The sequence below is a fragment of the Gymnodraco acuticeps genome, unplaced genomic scaffold (assembly GCF_902827175.1).
Source record: "Gymnodraco acuticeps unplaced genomic scaffold, fGymAcu1.1, whole genome shotgun sequence".
Lineage (NCBI taxonomy): Eukaryota > Metazoa > Chordata > Actinopteri > Perciformes > Bathydraconidae > Gymnodraco > Gymnodraco acuticeps.
The window spans coordinates 800,729-824,329 of record NW_022992079.1 but is presented as its reverse complement, the minus strand read 5'-3'; the positions used below and the strand labels follow the sequence as shown (position 1 = coordinate 824,329).

The following is a 23,601-nucleotide window of genomic DNA, read 5'->3' as shown; positions in this document are numbered from 1 at the left end:
ATATATTGCGTATTAATAATTTGAATCTACAAAGTAACCTAAGTAGGCCTAGTAATGAATGTTATAAAATAAGTAAATAGTGCAACATTTACCTTTCAAATGTTGTGGAGTAAAGGTATAAGAAGCATAAAATAATCTACATACAAATGCAAAACAATTACAAATGTATGTATTTACTTTCTATTACTGGTAATAATACAGGAAACTGGGTTGCTTGGTTTGTTGTAGATGCGAAATAGTTTTTTGTCACAAACAACAAAATGGACATAAGCCCCGCCCTGTCATGACGTCACGTATTACGTTCGGTTTCTAGGACCCAATGTGTACTTTCAAAATAACTGTGATATGGAAAAAACGAATTACCATTATTGTTTTGGATTTTTTGTGGATTTTATTTCAGATATAATTGTGTCTTAGTTAAACAATGCAAAAAGATTCAGTCACTTGTGTCCGTTCCCCACCCCCACCTCTCGACGGGGTTAACAGAGCCCGCCCCCCTCGCTTCTCTCCCCGGCTGCCTCCGCCTCTCTTTCCTGGTCTATCATCCACACCGCTGTTGTTGCAGCCATTTTACCGTGGAGAGTCGGCACAGCAGAGACCGGAGGATGCCGAAACAGCGCAGTTAAAAGGTAATTCCGCTTTTTTATTGATCACTTTCATTAACATAGGTATCCTTCATGTTTCCGATCCCGTATATAAGACGGATAATGTCCCGCGAGTTGAGGGGCAGCGGCCAGAGGGGTGAGGGAGCCTCTACAACTAGCTGCCCAGACACAGGAAAGATTGCAGGGAGAGTGTTTGGTGAGCAAGGGTTGTCGCTGCCAGTTCACAAGTCCTTGTGAAAAATGGCGACGTCTTTTATCAAAACACTGAAGAGCTTCTTCCATTTCAAGTGTTCTGGTGTGTATTCAACTTGAGTGTTATTGGCGCGTGTAGGGGGCGCTCTAGAGTAAACTACGTAGGTTCGCGCTATTATTTCAGCTAGCCCTATTATTGGCTAGTCTGTTAACTATTTAGTGTTTTTATATATATTTTTCAAAATGCAGTGACACTAAAATATAAAATGTTGTGTGTGTTAGTTTTGTTGACCTGTAATCTCAAATGTCTTTTTGAGTAAACAAAGAGCCAGGGTAAAATAAGGCGGAGGAGCTCATTACGACCAGTTGGCTAGCTAGCTAGCCTGAGTAGGGTGACCAGGTGCCAGAAAGCCAAAAGTGGGACAATGTGGGACACGTAAACTGTGGGGTGGGGGGGGGAGGGGAGAGACACTATGGACGCTTGTGAACTGTCAACGGGGGGGGGGGGGGGCGATGAGATGACCTCTGTCAGCGTAACTTACATGATGCCGTTTAAAACATATATAACATAAATCAGATTTTTAGAAAAGCGTTTTAGCCAATCAAAATGAAATATGCGGGACATCGTCTCAATTTGCGGGACGCACTAAAAGTCGTGAAAACGCTTTGCGGGACATCTGGTCACTCTAAGCCTGAGGTGTAAAATGGTAGTTCAGTGAAGTTAAATGCGAAACAAGTTTTGTGTGTTCCAGGACAGCCTGCATGTAATGCAAAGTGAATTTGGGTCTTTATTACCCGGGCAAGTTTGACCATGGGATCGTTTGCGTTTATTTGCATTGCTTCACGCAGCTGAATTCATCTGATGTTGGCTACTAGATAGGGCTGAACGATATACCGTGTCATGGCGATAACCGCGGTATGCGCATGCGCGGTATTCACACCATAGGGACGTGCGGTTTTATTCATTTAAAAAAAAAAATACTAACGCACTTTAGCACAGAATTCAAAATAAAGATACCCTTATTACTTATCGAAACTGCACATACAATATATCCGATTAAAGCTGAGACTCCACAGATTATTTAAGTATAGTATCTAAGCGATCCGATCTCGCAACAGGGGAAGCAAACACAGACATCACAACACGTACCTTTTACGGGAGATCGTCTCACCGTAGCTGTCAATCTGATCAAAAGACGTGTTCAATGGCATTAAAACGAGAAAGAAAAAACGCGGCTGAATCGATTGATCCATAGGTTGATAATGTATCTGTGGCTTTGAAGCAATTGTTTATAATCCATAATTCTATTTTTATGTAAAAATCGGATCACAAAAGTTAGCTGCTAATGGTAGCCACCTTGGTGGTATGCAGCTTCCGGTTTTGGCTACGCGTCATCACTCTCACTCCTTATTTGTTCATGTGTTGGTGTGTGTAGAACTTCCCCTGATATTTGATCTTTTTAGACAGATTTAGCACAAAAAACCCTCTTTTGGGGCCATTTGGGTGGATTTTCCATATCTCTGGCCCACCTTGCTGGATTTTGACATGTGACATCTCTTTCTGACCGTCAGAGCCAATGGAATCGAGGGGAAATCACACAGTCCTTATTTGGTAATGTGTGTGTGAGAGACTTCCGCATAGCCAAGACCGGAAGCAGCAGCCACTATGGTGGCTACCATTAGTAGCTAACTTTTGCTCTGCGATATTTACATAAAAATGGAATTATGGATTATAAATTAAATAATTTTTTTATACAGAGACGTTAAAAATCTATGGATTAACCGATTCAGCCGCGTTTTTTCTTTCTCGTTTTAATGCCATTGAACACGTCTTTTGATCAGATTGACAGCTACGGTGAGATATATCCCCTCGAAGCTACGTAAAGGTACGTGTTGTGATGTCTGTGTTTGCTCCCCCTGTCCGAGTTCAGATCACTCAGTGATGATACTATATACCTAAATAATCTGTGGAACCTCAGCTTTAATCGGATATCTTGTAAGTGCAGCTACGATAAGTAATAATAAGGGTACTTTTATCTTGAGTTCTGTGCCAAAGTGCGTTAGCATTTTTCGCTCAGGGGTCATTTAGATGCTTCTTATGAGACTTGTGTTTTGTTTTGGTATAAAATGGTTTGTATCGTCAGTTAGCTGAGATTATTTCCGTTAATCTGGTATAACACATTAATAGGTTCTTAAATATTACGATCCCCTGAGACACTGTCGTGAAAAAAAAGTAAAGTACCCGCCGGGACTTTGGGGTTTAACAGGTTAAAAAAAAACGCAATATATACCGCAGGGGGGGGGAAAAAACGCGATGTCAGTTTTTTTCAATACCGTGCAGCCCTACTACTAGACTGTTTTAGATCATATTGCAGCAAACAGGTCAACAGGACACATCACATGATGCTGATTTGTAAAAAATGCTTTTTGTTAGGGTTTGTCCGTAAGACCTCTTTAACCTGTTATCCCCGAGAGGACCCTAATCTGGGTCTGGCGGGTAGTTTTTTCACAAAACTGTGTCTCAGGGCTTCTTAATATTTATAAACCTATTAATGTGTCATACTCACTTATCGGTTAGAAACTCAGCTAACTGAAGATATGAACAATTTTTACCGAAACAAAGCGCAAGTCTCACAAGAAGCGTCTAAATGAGGCCTGAGCGAAAAACTGCTAACACAGTTAGCACAGAACTCACGGTATAAATACCCTTATTACTTATCGTAACTGCACATCCAATCCAGCGATTAGCAAGCTGAGATTCCACAGATTCCACAGATTCCACAAATATCAGTATCATCTCAACCTGCCCTGAACCTGTTTTTCAGGTCTCAGGCTAAAAAATGACATTCCCAGAACAAATGACCATATCTTCACTTCTAAAAGGGGTAAATTAATAATCTTTTTTCTCAAAGCAAGGTTATCCGGGAAGGTGCGATCCGATGGCGTGGATGTGGAGGCGGCTTTTTTGCCTGCAGAGTTTGCATGTCACCTTACGGGGCTCGTCCTGTACTCGCTCAGAAAGATCCCACACTTTGGACTTCCTACCCGACAAAATTAACTTAAAGACTAGGCACAGCTCTGAATTAAAGTTTGAAGGGTTTGTTTTTTTCCTTCGAGTAATAGACAAATGAAAAATGTGTCGACAATTTTTTCGCCAACTAACATTTAGACCAGAGGTGCCCAGTACGTCGACCGCGGGGGCAATGCTGGTAGATCGCGAGTCATTCATAAAAAAAAAAATCCTGTTCCGTTAAAATAGACAAAACAGGTTTTGATCCCTCCTCCCTTGGCCTCCCTGCCACTTAATTCAGGAGTTTACTTGATTGACAGAAAAAGCGACCTATCGATTTCCAGTCTGTTAACCCAGAATGCAAAGCGATACAAAATCAGTCAAGTGCCGGGAAAACTCAAATTAAGTTAAAGAGACAAACAAGAGACAAACAACAAAATGAGTGCGGGACCGAGCAAGAAGCTAAAGACATACCACTTCCACCCAGAATGGGAGGAAGAATATTTGTTTGTGATGTCACATTCAAGTTATTTGCCTTATTTGTAAAGCAAGCGTCGCTCTGCCAAAGAAAGGTAACGTGGAGAGGCATTATCGGAGTGTTCACAAGGCATATGACAGCGACTTCCCTCCGAGTAGCGAGTTGAGAAAGAGAAAGGTCATGTATTATTGCTACACAAATATTATCTCGCAATCTTAGTGTCGCCAACTCGTTTCTAACATGCAAAAAGACAAACAAATGTCGGTGTATTTTCGATCTTTCCAATAGAGACGAGATCTCTCTCCCCCGGCTGTGCGCGAGGGGGCGGGGCAGTTTACACACACGCGGCTGCTACAAGCAGCAACACACGGAGGAGATGGCGGAGAGAAGCGCTCCAAGGTGTGGTTAAATGTTACCCGTCTTGAGGTGGACAATGCTCCTTGCCAAGAGAGTTCAGCATGTGAGGGCGGTAACACGAGCAATGTGTCAAACATTTAGCAAAAGTGCACCACATCCAGACGGAGGAATGTACCGGGTTCGACCGTCTTTCTAGCAGCTCTGTAGCCCCATCCACGAGTAACGTTTCCACGTCAGGTGTTATGTATGCTAGCAGCAACACACGCAGTTAACTCAATGATTCAAACATGGGTTAATGATTAGAGGTAACTGAGTTACTCTTTATTTTGTTAAAGTTTCAGCTATTCTGTTTACAGTTCTGTCATCAGATTATTTAATACGATTTGTTAAAACATTGTTGTTTCTTTTGATGTGAAATATTATTTATTTAATTTAAATAAAAAGCAATGTTAGTTTTGTTCACAATTTGTTAATTTAATAATATATGTATTTTTGAATCAAGTATTCATCTTTATTGTCTTCATTGTTAGTTTCCACGTGCCTAAAACAACCTCAAGCTAAATCTAAAAGTTGATGGCTAAATAAGAGCGTTTGAGAAATTGTGCAAGGCATACAGTAATAGTCTGAATAGTCGATTAGTCGTTTCATTAATCGATAGATTAATCGATTATCAAATTAGTCGTTTGTTGCAGCCCTATTATCCCATGTATAAATAAAACGTGTTATTCAGCAACCCTTGCAATTTGGGATTTTATTTTTGGTTGGTAGACCTCGGTGAGCTGGTCATTTCAAAAGTAGCTCACCAGCCCAAAAAGTGTGGGCACCCCTGATTTAGACTAATTGGGGGCAGTCCTATTATTTACATCATGCCACTTCAAAAATTAGTTGGCAATGAGTCAAATGCTGTTTTAAAGAAAATGTGTTTCACTTCATGCAAGCCTCACATTCTGGTAAGAACGGAATGCAGCATGCGGCAAACATGGTACTAACTAAAACTACACATAGATAACCCCACAATAACGAGATGGCCAGATTATTACTGTTAATAGCAAATTGATTTGGTTGGCCTTGTTGTATCCTATAAGTTTGCCATGCAGCTACAAACAAGGCCGTGTTGATTGTTTTTACTGACCAATAAATAGATAAAAACAAGGCATATCGGTTTTGGTGCAATTTTACTTGATTGACTTGACTTGATTTTGTTCCCCCCCCCCCCCCCACGGTAGCGTTTGAGGTTAATCGGCTTGTAAAAAGAAGGCAAACTCAAAGACAGACTGGGAGCCTTTATTAATCAATATAGACAGTGCATGACATTAAGGATTTTGGGAGATGGCCCTGTGGGCCATCTAAGCTAATTTACAGATGGCCCTGAGCCCAATAGAGATTGCCCTGAAAAATACGCGTGGACGAAATGGCACAAAGGGTTTGGGGGGCCTCCCCCTAGAACATTTAGATTTGTGCAGGTCTTAGATGCTGTCTGGTGCATTCTCTAGACTGAATTATAAGATGAACCACCACAATATTATATTGTACAATTTCAATTGTATTCTTCATTTCACTTGTTTGTTTGTTCTTGTTTGTGTTTGCTGGCTTGCATGCCCTGCATAGCTATAAGAAATACTTAAGTTGTTGGTCAAGACACTTTCCATCTGATGAAGGCAAATGCCCCAGATGTAAAAAAGTAGAAAATATGACATTCAGTTATTAATGCCAAAACAAACATTATTTACACTAGTATGGCCCCTGTTAAAAATGTTTGTAATGTTATCTACTGTGAGTTGGTCGAACGAATGCCTCCTCATCCGGAAGCTGACCGAGCAGCAGTCGAGAGGAGCCGAGCGCATCCGCGAAGCACACAAAATGGCGACGTCATTAGTGAGAGTCGTTAGCCGGCAAATCTAAATCTCTTCGGTCAAAATGTCCGTTCAAAATAATTTCCCTTTAGCGCAATACCGCTTTAGTTGCGCCACTTATGTGACAGAAAAGAAGAGTATGTGACAGACAAGAATAGTCAATTCTAATTGAAGTGAAGTCTAATCTGACGGGAGAGAGAGATCAGCTGCTGCTGACGAGTGGACACGCAGCTCTGCATGATCACATGCAGTGGTGAGCGGACAAAACACACACTTCAGGTTAGAATATCACACGTAGCTATTTTAATTACCTCTCAAACTACCTAAACTAGTTATAGATATGTTTAGTTTTACTGTCGGGTCACTCATTACTAGATCCGCGAGCTGCATGATACTGGCATAATAGATTGTCAGTTGTGGCGAAATGTCGCTCCTCTGTTTTCATTTAAACAGCTCCTTATATCCGTTAGCGCAGCTAGCTAGCACCAGATGCTAACAACAACAATGCACGTAAGGTCTCTCTCTCGGGCCACACATACACACACCCTCCCGGTCCTCCCAATAGCCAGTCGGTGCCTGCCGGTGAGCGTGGAAGTGTGTCAGCATCAGCTTGTAGATGGTATTTTAAACTCGATGCGCTCTGAAACTACGGGGCGGCCGAGGAAAAAAATACACATGCGTTAATCGCGTTAAAATAATTAGTGGCGTTCATTTTTTTTATTAACGCGTTAACTTGACAGCCCTAATTATCAGTAATCATTTCAAACCTTCAGCAGCGTTTTTCTCGTTTTAATGCCATTGAACACAACTTTTGATCAGAAAAAGCAAAAGGTAAGACATATTTGCCGTTTTTCCTCCGTAAAGCTACGTCGTGTGTTGTCTGGGTTTGCTTCCCCTGCTGCGAGTTTTGATCGCACAGTGATGATACTTATATTTCTAGAATCTGTGGAATCTCAGCTTGTTGATATATTGTTTATGCAGATCCGATAAGTAATAAAGTATTTGTACTAGGTATTGCTGGGGGGAAACGATTATTTTGAAAACGATTAATCGGGCGATTATTTGATCGATTAGTCGACTAATCTAACGATTATTTTTCTGTTGTTCAATTCATAAAAAACGTAATGTAAAAAAAATTTCTTTCACGATACTGTGTCTCAGGGGATCTTAATATTTAAGAACCTATTAATGTGTTATACCAGATTAACGGAAATAATCTCAGCTAATTGACGATACAAACCATGTTTACCAAAACAAAACACAAGTCTCATAAGAAGCATCTAAATGACCCCTGAGCGAAAAATGCTAACGGACATTGGCACAGAACTCAAGATAAAAGTACCCTTATTACTTATCGTAGCTGCACATACAATATATCCGATTAAAGCTGAGACTCCACAGATTATGTAGGTATATAGTATCATCACTGAGTGATCCGGACTCGCGACAGGGGAAGCAAATACAGTCATCACAACACGTACCTTCACAGAGCGTCTAGGGAGATCGTTTTACCACCGTAGCTGTCAATCTGATCAAAAGACGTGTTCAATGGCATTAAAATGAGAAAAAACGCGGCTGAATCGGTTAATCCATAGGTTTTTAACGTCTATGTATAAAAAAATGATTGAATTTATAATCCATAATTCCATTTTATGTAAAAAATCGGAGAGCAAATGCTAGCTGCTAATGGTAGCCACCACAGCTAGCTGCTGCTTCTGCTAGGCTATGCAGCAGTCTCAGTGAGATATAAATATATAAATATCTTTGCGTTTTGGACTAACTTAAAAATATTCTTTTGAAGACCTAGGGCGAGATGTTTTCGTTTGGGGGCTTCGTGCGCAATCCTGTGAGGAGGAGGTGGTAGCCGTTTCAGTCTCCATTGTGTTTGAAGTGCGATTGCGAACTGCTTGTTGCTTTGGGTGACCCACGTGTGTGTAGCGACGCGTCGACGCGGAAATATGTCGTCGACGATATTTTGAAGTCGACGCGTCGCTACAGCACTAGTACAAGGGTTGCTCAATTAATCGTATTTTAATCGCAATTACGATTTTGGCTTGCAACGATTATGAAAAGAACATAATGGAAATAAAACTTTTTTTTTTTTTGGTTTTTCAGTTGAATTATACTGAAAGTTCAGGGTAATCAACTGTTAAAAACATAATGTTCACTTTTTGTTTTTCAATAAATGAATGCTTTCAAAGAAAATGGATAATCGTTTTTAATAATCGTGGTATCAATTATTGACCCAAATAATCGAGATTATGATTTTTGCCACAATCGAGCAGCCCTAATTTATACCGTGAGTTCTGTGCTAAGTGCATCAGCATTTTTTCGCTCAGGGCTCATTTAGACGCTTCTTGTGAGACTTGTGTTTCTTTTGGTAAAAATGGTTCGTATCATCAGTTACGCAGCTCCCGCCTTCACTCGTCTGAATCGAATGAGGAAGAGCACAGTGATCCCTCCCACCGGAACCCCGAGGCATTACTAACGGATCAACGCACAATCAACCCATACAGGAGGATTCATCTCTTTCTCCACATTCAATGTTAGACATTAGAACTGACTATTCTTGTCTGTCACATAAGTGGCGCAAATTATGCGGTATTGCGCTAAGGGCAAATTATTTTGACCGATTAGATTTGCCGGTAGGGATGGGTACCGAGAACCGGTATTACACGGGCCCCGGGGCTGAATTATTAACCTCTTAAGCCCCACGGACCCGTATCCGGGCCCGAAATCGCGTAATTTGCAGGAAACAACGTCTAAGGAACCTTCATATTTAATAAACCCTGAATGTTTTATATCCATATAACGGAAAAAAACTAATTTAACTGATCTTTTTGATTTAAAAAATAAATAAAAATACTCAAAAAGCTAACAGTGACCCTCTGAATTAGCCCCGAGCGAAAAATGCTAACCTATTTCTGCACCGAAAATCACTCCTAGCACCCTTATTACTTAGCTGCACATCCAACACATCGTTTATGATCGTATGGAGACACCGAATCTATTGGTACCCACCTCAACACTCAAAGATTACAAATTCGTGGAGAAAATAACAAAAACCTACATCAAAACATGTGGCGCTAGTAGGGGTGTAACGGTTCACAAACATTTCGGTTCGGTACGTACCTCGGTTTTTTGGTCTCGGTTCGGTACGTTTTCGGTACAGCAGAATTTTTTTTTCACAAAACAAAACATATATATATATATTTTTATTATTATTATTAAACTGTGAATAATGTATTCACTCAAATAAATACAAAATATAATAAAATAAACATTAAGGTGCAGCATTTCGATGAACTGAAATAATCTGTATTTGAACTTTACTGTACTAGTACTCACAAAACATAAACTATTAGTTTTGGGTTTTTAATTATTATTAAACTGTGAATATTCACTCAAATAAATACAAAATATAATAAAATGAACATTAAGGTGGAGCATTTCGATGAACTGAAATAATCTGTATTTGAACTGTACTAGTCCCTAAGCAGCCAGCTTGACATTATGACTTGCTTGTCATTGTATTTTCATGTTTTTTTAAAGAAAGATGAACTTGTCCACATTGCTTGCCGAAAGGGCAGATCTGCTGGCACTAACAATGTCTCCTGATGTGGAGAAAACCCTCTCGCTAGGGACAGAGGTAGCAGATACAGCCAGGTAGCGCTTTGCTAACATGGCAACATAAGGATATTTGGTGTTTGTAATAGCTTTGGCTTGGTCTGAACTCTCTGCGAGTGGTGGAGGCTTAAATGCTAGTGGGAGTTGGGTTTGCACTTCAGTCTTTTTTCTTTTGGTACCGGTGATATTCACGTTCGGGTGATGCCTTTTCAAGAGTGTGCAAATTTGATGTATTGCCAGCCGCGTAACCAATTTTAGTTGAACAATGCCGACAAACAGCTTTGGTTCGGTCCACCTGTCTTTGTCCGTCATCCTTGTACGTAACTGTGAAACCAAAATGTTCCCAAACCGGAGACTTCAATGATGCTGGAGGATTTTCGAGCTCAACTTTATCTGCGTTCGCCATTAATTTTTGATAGTTCCTCAAATTACTGACTACATTTGAACGCATCCCTCTGACCAGCTCTCATATTATGCCTCTCATCCAATGAAATGACTTGCTCGCTCTATGACGCGTTGAATCCAATGTGAGCAAATTACTCTGAATGCTGCGACGCAGCACCTGAGATTACTTCCAAAAAGTTATTCACGTTCTCAATTTTTTACGTTTAACGTTATATTCGTTCGGTACACTTCGGTACACTTCGGTACACACCTGTACCGAATAATTTCGGTACGTGTACCGTTACACCCCTAGGCGCTAGGTAGCCCAAAATGCTAACATGTCTTACCTTGGTCTTTGTTTGGTCAAAACTGGTCTTCAATGGCACGACTGCCCGATGGCCCGGGGCCATCTAGTATTTAGCTCGGGCAATGAAGCCTCACCTGCTGGTATGTCAGTATCATGCAGCTCGCGGATCCAGTAATGAGTGACCCGACAGTAAAACTAAACATATCTATAACTAGTTAATGTAGTTTGAGAGGTAATTAAAATAGCTACGTGTGATATTCTAACCTGAAGTGTGTGTTTTGTCCGCACACGCTGCATGTGATCATGCAGAGCTGCGTGTCCACTCGTCAGCAGCAACTGATCTCTCTCTCCCGTCAGATTATACTTCACTCGCGTTTATGTCCATATCGATCAGATCCAGCTAGTTCTAGCTAATGATATGACTACCTGCTTATTAAAAGACACCTACAATAAGTAACAATAACAATAAGTATCGCTATGCAAGTGGGTGAGGCCACAAAGTATAGCGCAGCATTATGCATTACATGCCCACCGGAACCCCGAGGCATTACCAACAGATCAACGCACAATCAACCCATACAGGACATCTCTTTCTCCACATTGAGTGTTAGACATTATAATTGACTATTCTTGTCAGTCACATACTCTTTTGTCTGTCACATAAGTGGCGCAACTGAAGCGGTATTGCGCTAAAGGGAAATTATTTTGACCAAAGAGATTTAGATTTGCCGGCTAACGGGAACTCTGACGTCGCCATTTTGTGTGCTTCGCGGATGCGCTCTGCTCCTCTCGACTGCTGCTCGGTCAGCTTCCGGATGAGGAGGCATTCGTTCGACCAACTTACATTAATAACATTACAAACATTTTTAACAGGGGCCATAATAGTGTAAATAATATTTGTTTTGGCAGTTATAACTGAATGTAGTGTGTGCTACTTTTTACATCTGGGAAGGCATTTGCCTTCATCAGATGGAAAGTGTCTTGACCAACAACTTAAGTATTTATATAATATTGTGGTGGTTCATCTTATAATTCAGTCTAGAGAATGCACCAGACAGCATCTAAGACCTGCAAAAATCTAAATGTTCTAGGGGGAGGTCCCCCAAACCCTTTGTCCGTCATTTCGTCCGTGCATTTTTCAGGACAATCTCTATTGGGCTCAGGGCCATCTGTAAATTAGCTTAGATGGCCCACCGGGTCATCTCCCAAAATCCATAATGTCATGCACTGTACGCTCTGCAACAAGATTGCATGCGCAGAGACGCCAGCTTTTTTTTTTAACATGAGAGTCTATGGGACGAATTCCCTTCGATTCTATTGGTTCTAACGGTCAGGAAGAGATGTCACATGTCAAAATCGAGCAAGGGGGCCAGAGATATGGAAAATCCACCCAAATGGCCCCAGAAGAGGTTTTTTTTGCTAAATCTGTCTAAAAAGGTCAAATATCACTTGTTTTGCATCAATCTTAATACAGGGTACTTATTATATGTTGTACTTTGGATCCCTAAAGCTTTTAGTCTACTAACCCATCATCCAAGGTTAGTTTTCACTACAAGTACAAAATATTTTTTTGGACGGACACTATAATTTACAGTTTTTTTTTTACCATGTTCAATCTGAATTTTCTTTAAAATAAAAAACATCTATATTGATTCTGACTTTTCTACATCCAACTCACAGGTTTATCATTACTTTGAGAAAAAAGATTATTAATTTAACCCTTTTAGAAGGGAAGATATGGTCATTTGTTCTGGGAATGTCATTTTCGAGCCTGAGACCTGAAAAACAGGCTTAGGGCCTAACAGCTTAAAGATCAAATGCAAAGCTTTTGGTATAATTGCCAGTACAATCGAAATCATATAGCTACAACACTATCTAAGATATTGCAGTATTAAAATCGGAGATAATATGAGTCTGGCAATGCGCAATATTAATTTTGTTCAACCCCCAACACCAAGTCCGACATTTTATTTTCTCCTCCGCAAGATGGCGGCGCGTGACGTCAGATGTGCCAAACATATTTCCACCTGGCTTATCAATCACAGCGGCTTCCGCCGATAGTACAACTAGTTTTGTCTATCATGTCTGATTCTGAGTAGACTATAGACTAAAAGCTTTAGGAATCCAAACTATAACATATAATAAGTACCCTGTATCAAGATTGATGCAAAACAAGTGAAATTTGACCTTTTTAGAGAGGTTTAGAAAAATAAAGTCCAGGCGCTCTGAGTGAGCCTCTGAATTAGCCCCGAGCGAAAAATGCTCACAGCGGCTTCCGCCGATAGTACAACTTAGTTTCGTCTATCATGTCTGATTCTGAGTCGGAGGCCACCCAATATCTGGAGTATGTTGTCGACATCCAACCATATCTATACGAGCCTCTGATGTCGAAGAGGAAATACAAGGAAACGTCACCTGATATCACCGATGAAAGTGCTGATGGCGATGATTCAAGTTCGCCATCTGAGGAAGAGGCCGAGGGTGCTGAGAATTGGTGTAGATGTGGAAACTGCCAGACCATGCCTACAAGACGAGAAAACAAGTGCTGCCACAACTATGGGAAAGTGAAGGAAGAGATGGGAGAATAAGTCTGCATCACCGACTGTAGGACGTTCGACATTTTCCGTTATGAGTGGAGGAGCGATGAATGAGCTGCAGATAAACTACAATGCTAACAGTGAATTAGCCCCGAGCGAAAAATGCTAACCTATCACTCTTAGCGCCCTTATTACTTATCCTAGCTCCACATCCAACACATTGTTTATGATCGTAAAGACACAGAATCTAACGGTGCCCACCTCTATAAGCAATAAAACTGCAATTCCGTTATCTGCGTTATCTGCTGTGCTCCGTGCGCTTTGAAATCGAATCAAAAGTTGTTTACCTCAATTCTTTGGCGTTTCTGCATCGCCCGGCTCTTTCGGTCTTTCAGTGGTTTCTTGTGCTGAAATATGGAAGGGACGGCTCCGGGTTTCAGCCTCCGACGTGCTATTAATGCTTCTCCACCAACAGACTTCATGATAGCAGGATCAACGTCGTATGCATCACACGCGAAGTGGTCAGAACACAACTTGCTCCATTTTGTCGGTTGCCATCCAACACGATTCACTAAAAAAATCCATTTTTTGCGGATGATTTGGTCTTTGGGAAATGCATGTAAAACTCTCCCAGATCCCGCACCGTTCGTACAACAAAAAGCTCAACAATAACCCATGTTAATTCAGTTTTCTTTTCGAAAAACATGTGACCGAGACTGCCGAGTCGGGATATTTGGTCCAGAGACTGTTTGGCCACTATTACGTCACGCGCGCGGAGGCTGCTGGGAATTACATGTCAGAAATTCAGACGGCTTTGGGTCGAGTTTTGGATCAATAAAAAGCTTTTTTTTGGGTGTATTATCTCGATTTAAATAAAATAAAAAATACAGGCAGTCTTAAAAACAAAATTTCTATAAAAATGTAGCATATTTGGAAGCTTTGCATTTGATCTTTAAAGACCGTGGTACCGTTAAGCTCCGACGTTATCGGTCTTTTTATCGGTACTGGAGACATTTAAAAAAGATATGTCATATGTATTATTGCTACACAATCATTATATTGCAGTTTTAGTGTCGCCAACTCCGTTTCTAATATGCAAAAATGCTGCAAAATGCGTCTATGATTATTTTTTTGTATTTTCGATCTTTCCAAGAGATCTCTCTCCCCCGCCTGCTTGCGAGGGGGCGGGGCAGTTTACACACACGCAGGTGCTACATGCAGCAACACACACACACGGAGGAGATGGCGGAGAGAACACGCTCCGAGGTGTGGTTAAACTTTACCTGTCTCGATGTTGACAATGCTCCTTACCAAAAGTGCAAAAAGAGTTTAGCATGTAAGGTCGGCAACACGAGCAATTTGTCGAAACATTTAGTAAAAGTGCTCCACATTCAGATGGAGAAATGCACCGTTTTCGACTGTATTTCTAGCAGCTCTGTAGCCCCATCCACGAATAACGTTTCCACGTCAGGTGTTATGTATGCTAGCAGCAACACACCGAGTTAACCACATTATACAAACATGGGTTAATGATTAGAGGAAACTGAGTTATTTACTTTGTTAAAGTTTCAGCTATTCTGTTTACAATTCTGTCATCAGATTATTTAATACGATTTGTTAAAACATTGTTGTTTCTTTTGATGTGAAATATTATGTATTTAATTGAAATAAAAAGCAATGTTAGTTTTGTTCACGTTTTGTTAGTTTACCTTGTTTTTTTCTCCAAAAGAACCGATAAGAGTACCGTTAAAAGACCGGATCGATAAGCTATATCGATAAAAGTAGTAGTACCGTTAAAACCTTAACGATACCCATCCCTATTTGCCGGTCTTCAGCATATTTTACCGGTCATAGTCCGGTAATTACCGGCTAACGGAAACTCTGGCACGAGTAGGGTTTGGAACCGAAACTCGCTTCCAAATAAGAACCGAATTCAAACCACCCGGTAGTGGGTAGTCATGTGGTTCTGCTTATCGGTTCCTGAAAGCGGCATAAACCATTCTTTATTGTTTATCTGCAAGGACGTAAGTTGTATCTATCTGCTAGGACCTGTTCACGTAATAATTACAGCTCTCCCATGAGTAATTCCACAAATAAGGATTCATGAATTTGTTTAAAGTATTGAGTATTTTTGAGCTTTCTTGGGTGCTACATATTTTCATTCAGCATGTCTGATGATGTTTAAAATATATATATATAATATATATCTAAAAAAAAAAAATTGTAATCAAAAATATTTAACTCTTGCTATTTTGGAATAGATAGGAAGCAGAAGCAGAAGTTTTAACCGGAACTCACATTTCGACTGTCAATTTATAAAGATGTGTTCACACATGACGCAAAGCATATTTATCACGCGTCACATTACATGTATAGTCAATCTAAAGACATAGATAGATGGCGCTAGAATAACTTGCTGTCTTCCCAGACCAAGCTGCTAAAGCATTAATAAAGGGATTTCAGTGTTGTAGTCAAGTCGCCAATTCACGAGTCCAAGTCACCACTCTTCGAGTCCGAGTCACAAGTCTTCATGTATTAATCTTCGTGGATATATGTATTGAAATGTAGCTGCTCCTCTACATTGCTTTTATCCTGTCATGTTATTCTAATGTGTCTATTGAACTGCTGTGAAGCGAGTTTGGCTACAATTCTTGTAATAGGTGCTATACAAATATAAAGCTTATTACTAATATTAATATTATTTTTATTATTGTAAATGTTCTTTAATATGTCTAACTATATTTAAAATGAGTTACCTTTTAGAGAAGTGATTATATTTCTATGCCAATATTTTCTTATGGTAACGTTTTCCTTTTGCACTTTTATTTTGATAGTAATAAGATCGGGACTCTTATTTTGAAGGAACTTTTACCGGAAGTCAATGGACAACGGAGCAGTGTCAACACATGTATAATGACGATAGATGACGAATAAATTAACATACTAAATAGTTGCATTCGGTTTTTAGCACCTGGCTGATAAGGGCACAAGCTCTTACGTTGGTAATGATTGTATACAAGCAAGGGTGTGCAATAAACAGATACCATCAGTTAGAGAGTCTGACCATCATTCAGCCGGGGATGCCCCAGAAAGCACATGTCTACTTAGCATGCAAAATGACATCATTCTGCATGTTAAGTAGCCATGTGCTTTCGTGTTATCGGCTGAATCTTTATTTATTGATTAGATCACGTTACTCTGATGATAGTGTTCAAGACAGCCTATATGTCTGAACTCGATCCTGAGAGTAATGTGTTACGGAGCCTTCTCTTCAATATTGTTTCCACATAACGAGCATTTTGCGCTGCTCTTTCCCAATGTGGAAGCAGAATGTGTGAAAGCATACAGCACGATGCGGGGTGTGTCTCTAGACATCTTTAGACTGGAATAGCGGGGCCCAGTACGTGAACTCGCCTCGCAGGTGCACATGCCAGGATAGAGGACATCAGACTCCAGAGAAAACTTGCTTGAGTCCGAGTCGGAGCGTCAATGTACAAGTCGATTCCGAGTCATCGTGGGGGGGAAAATTCACGAGGTCGAGTCCAAGTCATCGTGGGGGGAAGAATTCACGAGTCCGAGTCCAAGTCATCGTGCGCGAGAATTCACGAGTCCGAGTCACGTCAATCAGTGCGCGAGTCCGAGTCGAGTCACGAAAATCGGCACTCGAGTACTTCATCTCTGATCAGTACCTTGTGACTTCCTAGAGAAAATAATTACAGCTCTCACTGAATGGTGTGTGTGTCTCCAGATAATGTTATGAGCACAATGAGTTTACATTTATACAGTCAATTATTTTATTTTTTTCCTTTCTCCCCCTCCCGATCCTAGCTAGTAAATTAAATAACTAAATAAATAGATACATGTATAGGTTAAAGTAGTGTAGAAGATAATATTAAAAGACAATTAATAGATAAGGAAATAAAGAATAATAACAGTAATACATGTACCCATATACTCACATATGTATATACACATACATGTGTGTACATACCCTCACACATGTACACATGTACATACATACATGTATGTACATACATGTATACAACAACAAAAAACAGATATAAATAAAATACACATACAAAGGTGTTCATTTCAGCCATGGCCCAACAATTTCGCATCTTGGTTGATTTCCTCAATGGAAAACACAAATGATGCCACGCACCATAAAGTGGTTAAGTCTTTGTACAGCACTGAGCTGGGCTAAACCTATATATTCGATTATCTATTTGAATTCTTTGGCCATAGTTTTAAAAATAATTAGCTAGAAATTTCCTTGAAAAGTATCATTACAAAACAGTATTATCCCTCGTCTGTCGGCAGATAAACAGTCCATCTGTATCTGTTGCAGAAGCAAAGATATTTTGTGAGTTGCTGCCTCTGATTAATGGGCCTGTTATTGTGCATGTTCAACTGCAGAGTCGCCATAGATCTTCTTGGCCTTAGTCTTTATGCAGGCCACGCTGCCTTATGCGCTATTTGATCTGTAAAAGTATTAAATTAATAACTTTTATGTTTTTGGGGGGTTCCACTGAGCCGTTTGTTACCTGATTAGATACGATCTAATTCCTTCTCTGCAGTTTTAATTAAAGGTAAACAGAACATGTTATATCATGTGTGTGTTTATTTATTTATTGATATAAAATTATAAAAACGGCCATTACATACAGCCGCCGACCGATGCTGTGGCCATGTAGCTGCAGACTTGTATGTGTCACTGTATATAGTATGTATTTACTTGTGTTACTAGTTCCTATATATTTGACATTGTGTGTCTCAAATCGGACAATGCTGTTGGGCACTCGCCAAAAAGATGCCATTGTGTTTCTATGGAAAGAGCTTTAATCAGCATCAAACACCGCTCAAACTGTCGCTGAGCACTGCGCTAAAAAATCCAAATGATTTAAACTTTGACCTTGTTTAATGCTGAGCAGTCGATGCGCAAACAAACAGATAATAGCTGTATGAAGGGGTGCAAGCTTGCAATAGAGGTAACCATAGACCAGGGGTCAGCAACCTTTTTGATATGAAGTGCCATTACAAAAAAAATAAGTTATCTATCAGCGTGCCGGTGATCGTGAATTATCAACGGGGGGGGGGTGAGGAGCTTGACGCTCGTGAACTGTCAACAGGAGGGTGGGAGGAGCCTCGCTGCGGGGAAGCAGTGTGTGGACCTGTAAGTAGAGATCGACCGATATGGCTTTTTCAAGGCCGATACCGATTATTAATAATCAAGGAGACCGATAACCGATATTTGGAACCGATATACATTTGCAGTAAAATCAGAAAATGTTGGTGTCAAAATGTAGAATAACACAACTTCTTTGAAATGCCTTTTTATGTTTAATGAACTTTTCAACATCTTGAAACTGGTTTCCTCTCTATGACCTTGAGTAAAGTAAATGAAGTTAAAATAACAACTACTAAAACTTGTTCTGAACTTCTGATATTTGAGTCTCACTCATTTAGTAGACCCAATTCAGCAGCACCAGATTGTGGTGCAGAAAGCAGAGTTGCTGCGAGGCTCCACTAGCAGCCGTCACAGTTTCTCCGCTGCGAGGCGCTACCCCCCCCCGGTCCCTTTGTAACTGGGAAACTGATAGAATTGGATCATAAGATCGTGGTGTTTTTGCAACTTCAGCATAGCGGATTGGGATGTTTATTGAACTTCGGCTTTCAACTGATTTACCTTCGAAACACATGTATGGCTCTGCCGCTCAGCGCTGCTGCTAGTGCTTCAGTCTGTGTCTGCGTTCTTCGCACCTGCCTGTAATCTGAGAAGGTCCCGCCTCTCTGGCTGGCTGCAGCCTGGAAAATCTTCAGTGTTGATTGACACGTCAGTAATAGCCTATCAGATAGCGCTGGGGGCGGGACATTGCTCGTGAACAGTGGTGACTGCAGCCAGAGAAACGGCCGCATCAGAGCCAAAGTTGTATCGACAATTTGATTTAAAAAAGACCGATAATCTGTAAAATGCGGAATATCGGCCTCGATAATCGGTCGACCCCTACCTGTAAGCGCAACAAATTTAAATAATTGGTTTAAACGGCATAATTATAAGGACGAGCGTCCGTTCTGTGATTCTCCAGAACTAGGGATGCTCCGATCGATCGGTCACCGATCGAGATCGGCCGATACTCACTCTCTACCGATCGATCGGTGCTCTCTAAACATGCCGATCGCGAGAGCCTGAGCATGACGTAAAATACATGACACTTTTTTCTGTGTGCGGCAAAACAAGCTCACCAAAATGGCTTCACCGGTCTGGCATTATTTTAAGGTGTCCGAAAAAGACAGTAAAATAGCGGTGTGTGAAGCAGAAATCCTGCAGCTCCGCCCGCCGGACCGGTAAGCGGAGCGAAACACACAAGAGTTAGACCTAACACACTTAGCTATTTGATCTACCTCTGGAACTAGCTAAACTAATTATTAGAAATATATTTATTCTTCACTGTCGGGTCACTCATTACTAGATCAGTGAGCTGCATGAGATACTGACAGGCTGTCGTGAGAGTGAAAGTGAGAGAGAGAGTGAGAGAGAGAGTGAGAGAGAGAGTGAGTGAGAGAGTGAGAGAGAGAGTGAGTGAGAGAGTGAGAGAGAGAGTGAGAGAGAGAGTGAGAGAGAGAGTGAGAGAGAGAGTGAGAGAGAGAGTGAGAGAGAGTGTGAGAGAGAGAGAGAGAGTGAGAGAGTGAGAGAGTGAGAGAGAGAGTGAGAGAGTGAGAGAGAGACAGACAGACAGACAGACAGACAGACACTTACTTTTCTTGATGTTCCTTTTTGTGATTCCGTTTAACTAAAGTCTTCTTGTATTTCCTCCAGGAATAGACACATGGCTGACGCGGCGCGAGGTCCCGCCGTTGGCAGGCCATTGGCATTTGCCAATGAAGAACGGAGGGCGGTTCATTCCTGGACCCGGATCTCCTCAGCGGGGCACGATGTCCTGTTGGATGCTCTGAAGATCCTCAGTCCGATGTCCTGTGACCTCTCAAGCAGTGAGGAGCTGGTAACCTTCCTGCAGGAGCTGGCTGAGGAGGGCCATAAGCCCACTGTTCTTCGTAGCAAGGATGTATACAGCTACCGCTCCAGCACAAACCAACCGCTGACTCAAGACATGCTGAAACCATCCAACCGAAATATGAGACCCACCGCCAAGAGACGAGGAAGAAAGGCCGTGGCCAAGAAGAGCGAGGTGCATCCATCATGGAACATCTCAGACATCCCCAAGATTCAAGGAGTTCGTCCTCCAGATCTTCGAGTAGACCATCGGGCCATCATCGGTAGCAGGACACCTAGTCGGACTGTAGAAATATCACAAGAGCTGCAGTTGCGACCCTGTCTCAGACTGACCAACATTGAGGGCCTGACTCGCTTTCATACAGCCAGACTCCAGATACACACTTCCTGGGACTCATCATCTGAGGCTCCCTCTGTTGGTTTTTTACAGCAACAGTCCCTTCCAGCGCTTTCAGGAATACCTTTGCAGCCTTCTCAGAATGGTGGTGGGGCGCCCACCAAAGCTGTGGCCTTGTTCAGCCAGAAGAGCCTGTCCTGCCCAATCCGATTGGATGGCGCCCTTATTGGAGATTCTGCACCGGTCTTCTACACAAACGGACGGGCATTCCCAGAGACTCACACAGCGATGACCAGCAATGGCTGGAGGAGCGATGGCCTTCATCGAAATGGTCGTGGCCCCAAGGAATTAAACCATCCGACCCGTCAGAGAAACGGTTGGAAGAACAAAAACAGTTTGAGATGGAAAGTGATAAAGGTGGATGAATCTCGCTCTGTGGCTGATGCCCGCCGAAAAGCACAGAAGCTCTTACAGGTCAACCTATCTCCTGTGATTCAAATCCAACCACTCAACCATTTGCTAAGAGACTTCAGATACCAGATTAAATGACAATTTACCCCAAATCAACACACATTGTTTCCTTTAACAGATGTTGGTGTTTTACATCATTAGCCTGTACCTGGCTGAGCCTCAGTGTTCATAGCAGACGTCTTACATGCGCTTTCATTATCTCTGCTGAGTTTTTGGAGGTAGAGAAGTCGGTCTGTCTGAAGTCCTGGTTCCTGACGGGGACACTTTACAAAGCATTTGAAGTTGGGTAAAGATTTGGGATTTGATAACTGGGAAGTTACTGTTAGTCGAATGCTGGTACATATTTACGGTCTACTTTAGTTTACACTAACCTCCTTCAACCAACCATCATTCTGCTTTGAGTTGACCACCTGCTCCAATGTTGTCCATTATTTTTGGGATGCAGCATCCACTGTGACTCTTAAGTCAAAAGTTAATTTTCTGCCGTTTTTAAAAAGGTATTGGGTGCTAAAAGTTGTTTTGAAGAGTATTTATAACTAATTTCATGTAAAGTGCCGTTTGTTGGAAAGCCTTTTTTACTTGTAGCGCTCCAAACAGTGCTGTCAATATTCTATTGACTGCCATGTTGAACTGGTGTTTGAGCAGAGCGAGACATTTCTTCAGATGAGCAGACGTGGTGGTTGGTTGGTTGTTCACAGCAAAGCAAATAAATTAAAGGAGGGGAAAATAAAGAGAAGTGTTTAGTTTGTCTTCCTTTTTTGTATTGTTGGTGTTTCCACTGGAAATCAGGAGGCTCTGACAACGAGTACAGCAGGGAATCAAACCTGTGGCCCATACAGAGATACCTGAATGATTTGTTTGAACTTCACTCCTTCACAAAGTGTTCCTTTTTGGTTAAGTATTTTAAACTGTTGGGTGATTTGATTTCTTACAGTAACAACACATGACTATGGAATATGGAAAATAACTTTGGCCTCGTTAAACATTTGAATGACCAAATGTATCTTCAAATCTTAATCAAAATATTGAATGTTTAAGAATTCTTTAATTGCATAATTGTTCTCCTTATTCGGCTGGATCTCTGAATTATTTTTTTAAAAACGAGTACAAATTATTTATTTACAAATATTTTTCTCTCAAAATGCCATGGTATGACCAAGCCCCCTTCCATATTTGTTATTGCATTATCTGAATACATTTCTGTACTTTTTAAGGCAACTCAATTTGGAGCCTAGATGTAAATCATTTGTTTGGCCAAATAAAACACTTGTGTGGTGATATTCGTTAACTTGAGCTACACTTTTGTTTCCTGAGCATTTCAATTTGAAACGGCAGCATCAGAGAAGTTTAATCTCCCATCATAACTCATCCCTGTGTGAGTCGGTGGTGAGAACACCCACACTGGTTTTCTCTACAGGTGCTAACTTCACAACATTGGTGCTGAGTTAAATGACTGGCACAAGAATGTCATCATGTTTCTGTTTTTGTATTTAAAATTGGAGCACTGACTTTCTGTGAGGTGTTCATTAAGGGGCTGATGGCGCTACTGCCTTCTGCAGGTTGGGACAAGCATGCCAAACCATTAACTTTTATGTCAACATTTGTGAAAAACTCCTGTGAAGTCCCCTAAAAATATGTCTTAGCAATGTTGTAATTCTTAGTCCACTTACTAGCTTTGTCTCTGACATTTTGCTGATATCAAGACCATTTAATGTGAATGAAAGCCCTGGAAAAAGCCAGTAAGGACACATGGATTTAGGATTTGTAATGTCAGTTTTTGTTTCTTTCCAAAAAGAGAAGATAAATTATAAAAAATATATTTATTTGCTTAAACCACCAAATCTTCAATTACATGTAGTCAAAAAAATAAATAATCAGATTTGAATAGGAAATCTTAGCTTGCTGGTGTGAAGTTCATGCATTATTCAGAAATTGGCAATCTGCTCTTCTGTTTAGCTGTTCTGGTAAATATTACATTCTGGAAGAGTCACTCGTTTCCCCCCACCGATCTGTCTGTACGAGTCATGTCCATCTCCACTGACAATTCCCTTCTTTCTGTTAGTCTTGTTTGTGCAACACTTAATATTGTATTTCATACATGCTCTTTGAAAACTGTTTTTATTCAATAAAATCGATCTGAAAAGAAACATGGTTGTCTTTCCCCCCCATCTACAACATTGTTCATAACGGGCCTATCCTTCAGTTTCAAATGTATTTAGTTTAATAAATGTAATTCAGTCAGACAACTCACGTGTTTCTTTGACATGTTTATTAGAAGCATCATATAGTTTGAGTTTGGCGTCTAGGCTCGGGCCTCATCACTCCACAGATGTACACAGAACATTGAGTGATGATTAGATAACTATCCCCCGAGCCTACAGGTGGAAGCTGGGTTGGTGGTGGGGCAGGCGAGCAGCAGCAACATGAAACA

At 41.0% G+C, this 23,601-nt stretch overlaps 1 protein-coding gene across 1 annotated transcript; it reads left to right on the top strand.

Moving 5' to 3' along the window:
• The first annotated feature begins 485 nt into the window (after positions 1–485).
• Positions 486–23,317, top strand: si:dkeyp-87e7.4 (uncharacterized protein LOC557283 homolog). The gene is made up of 2 exons (XM_034202359.1): positions 486–629; positions 20,168–23,317. The coding sequence occupies exon 2, from the start codon at positions 20,178–20,180 to the stop codon at positions 21,246–21,248; it is 1,071 nt and encodes a 356-aa protein (XP_034058250.1). The 5' UTR covers positions 486–629; positions 20,168–20,177; the 3' UTR covers positions 21,249–23,317.
• The last annotated feature ends 284 nt before the right edge of the window (positions 23,318–23,601 follow it).

What these genes read in the sequence shown, in the direction of transcription:
- si:dkeyp-87e7.4 (XM_034202359.1), top strand. Translation starts at nt 20,178, where the DNA reads ATGGCTGACGCGGCGCGAGGTCCCGCCGTTGGCAGGCCATTGGCATTT.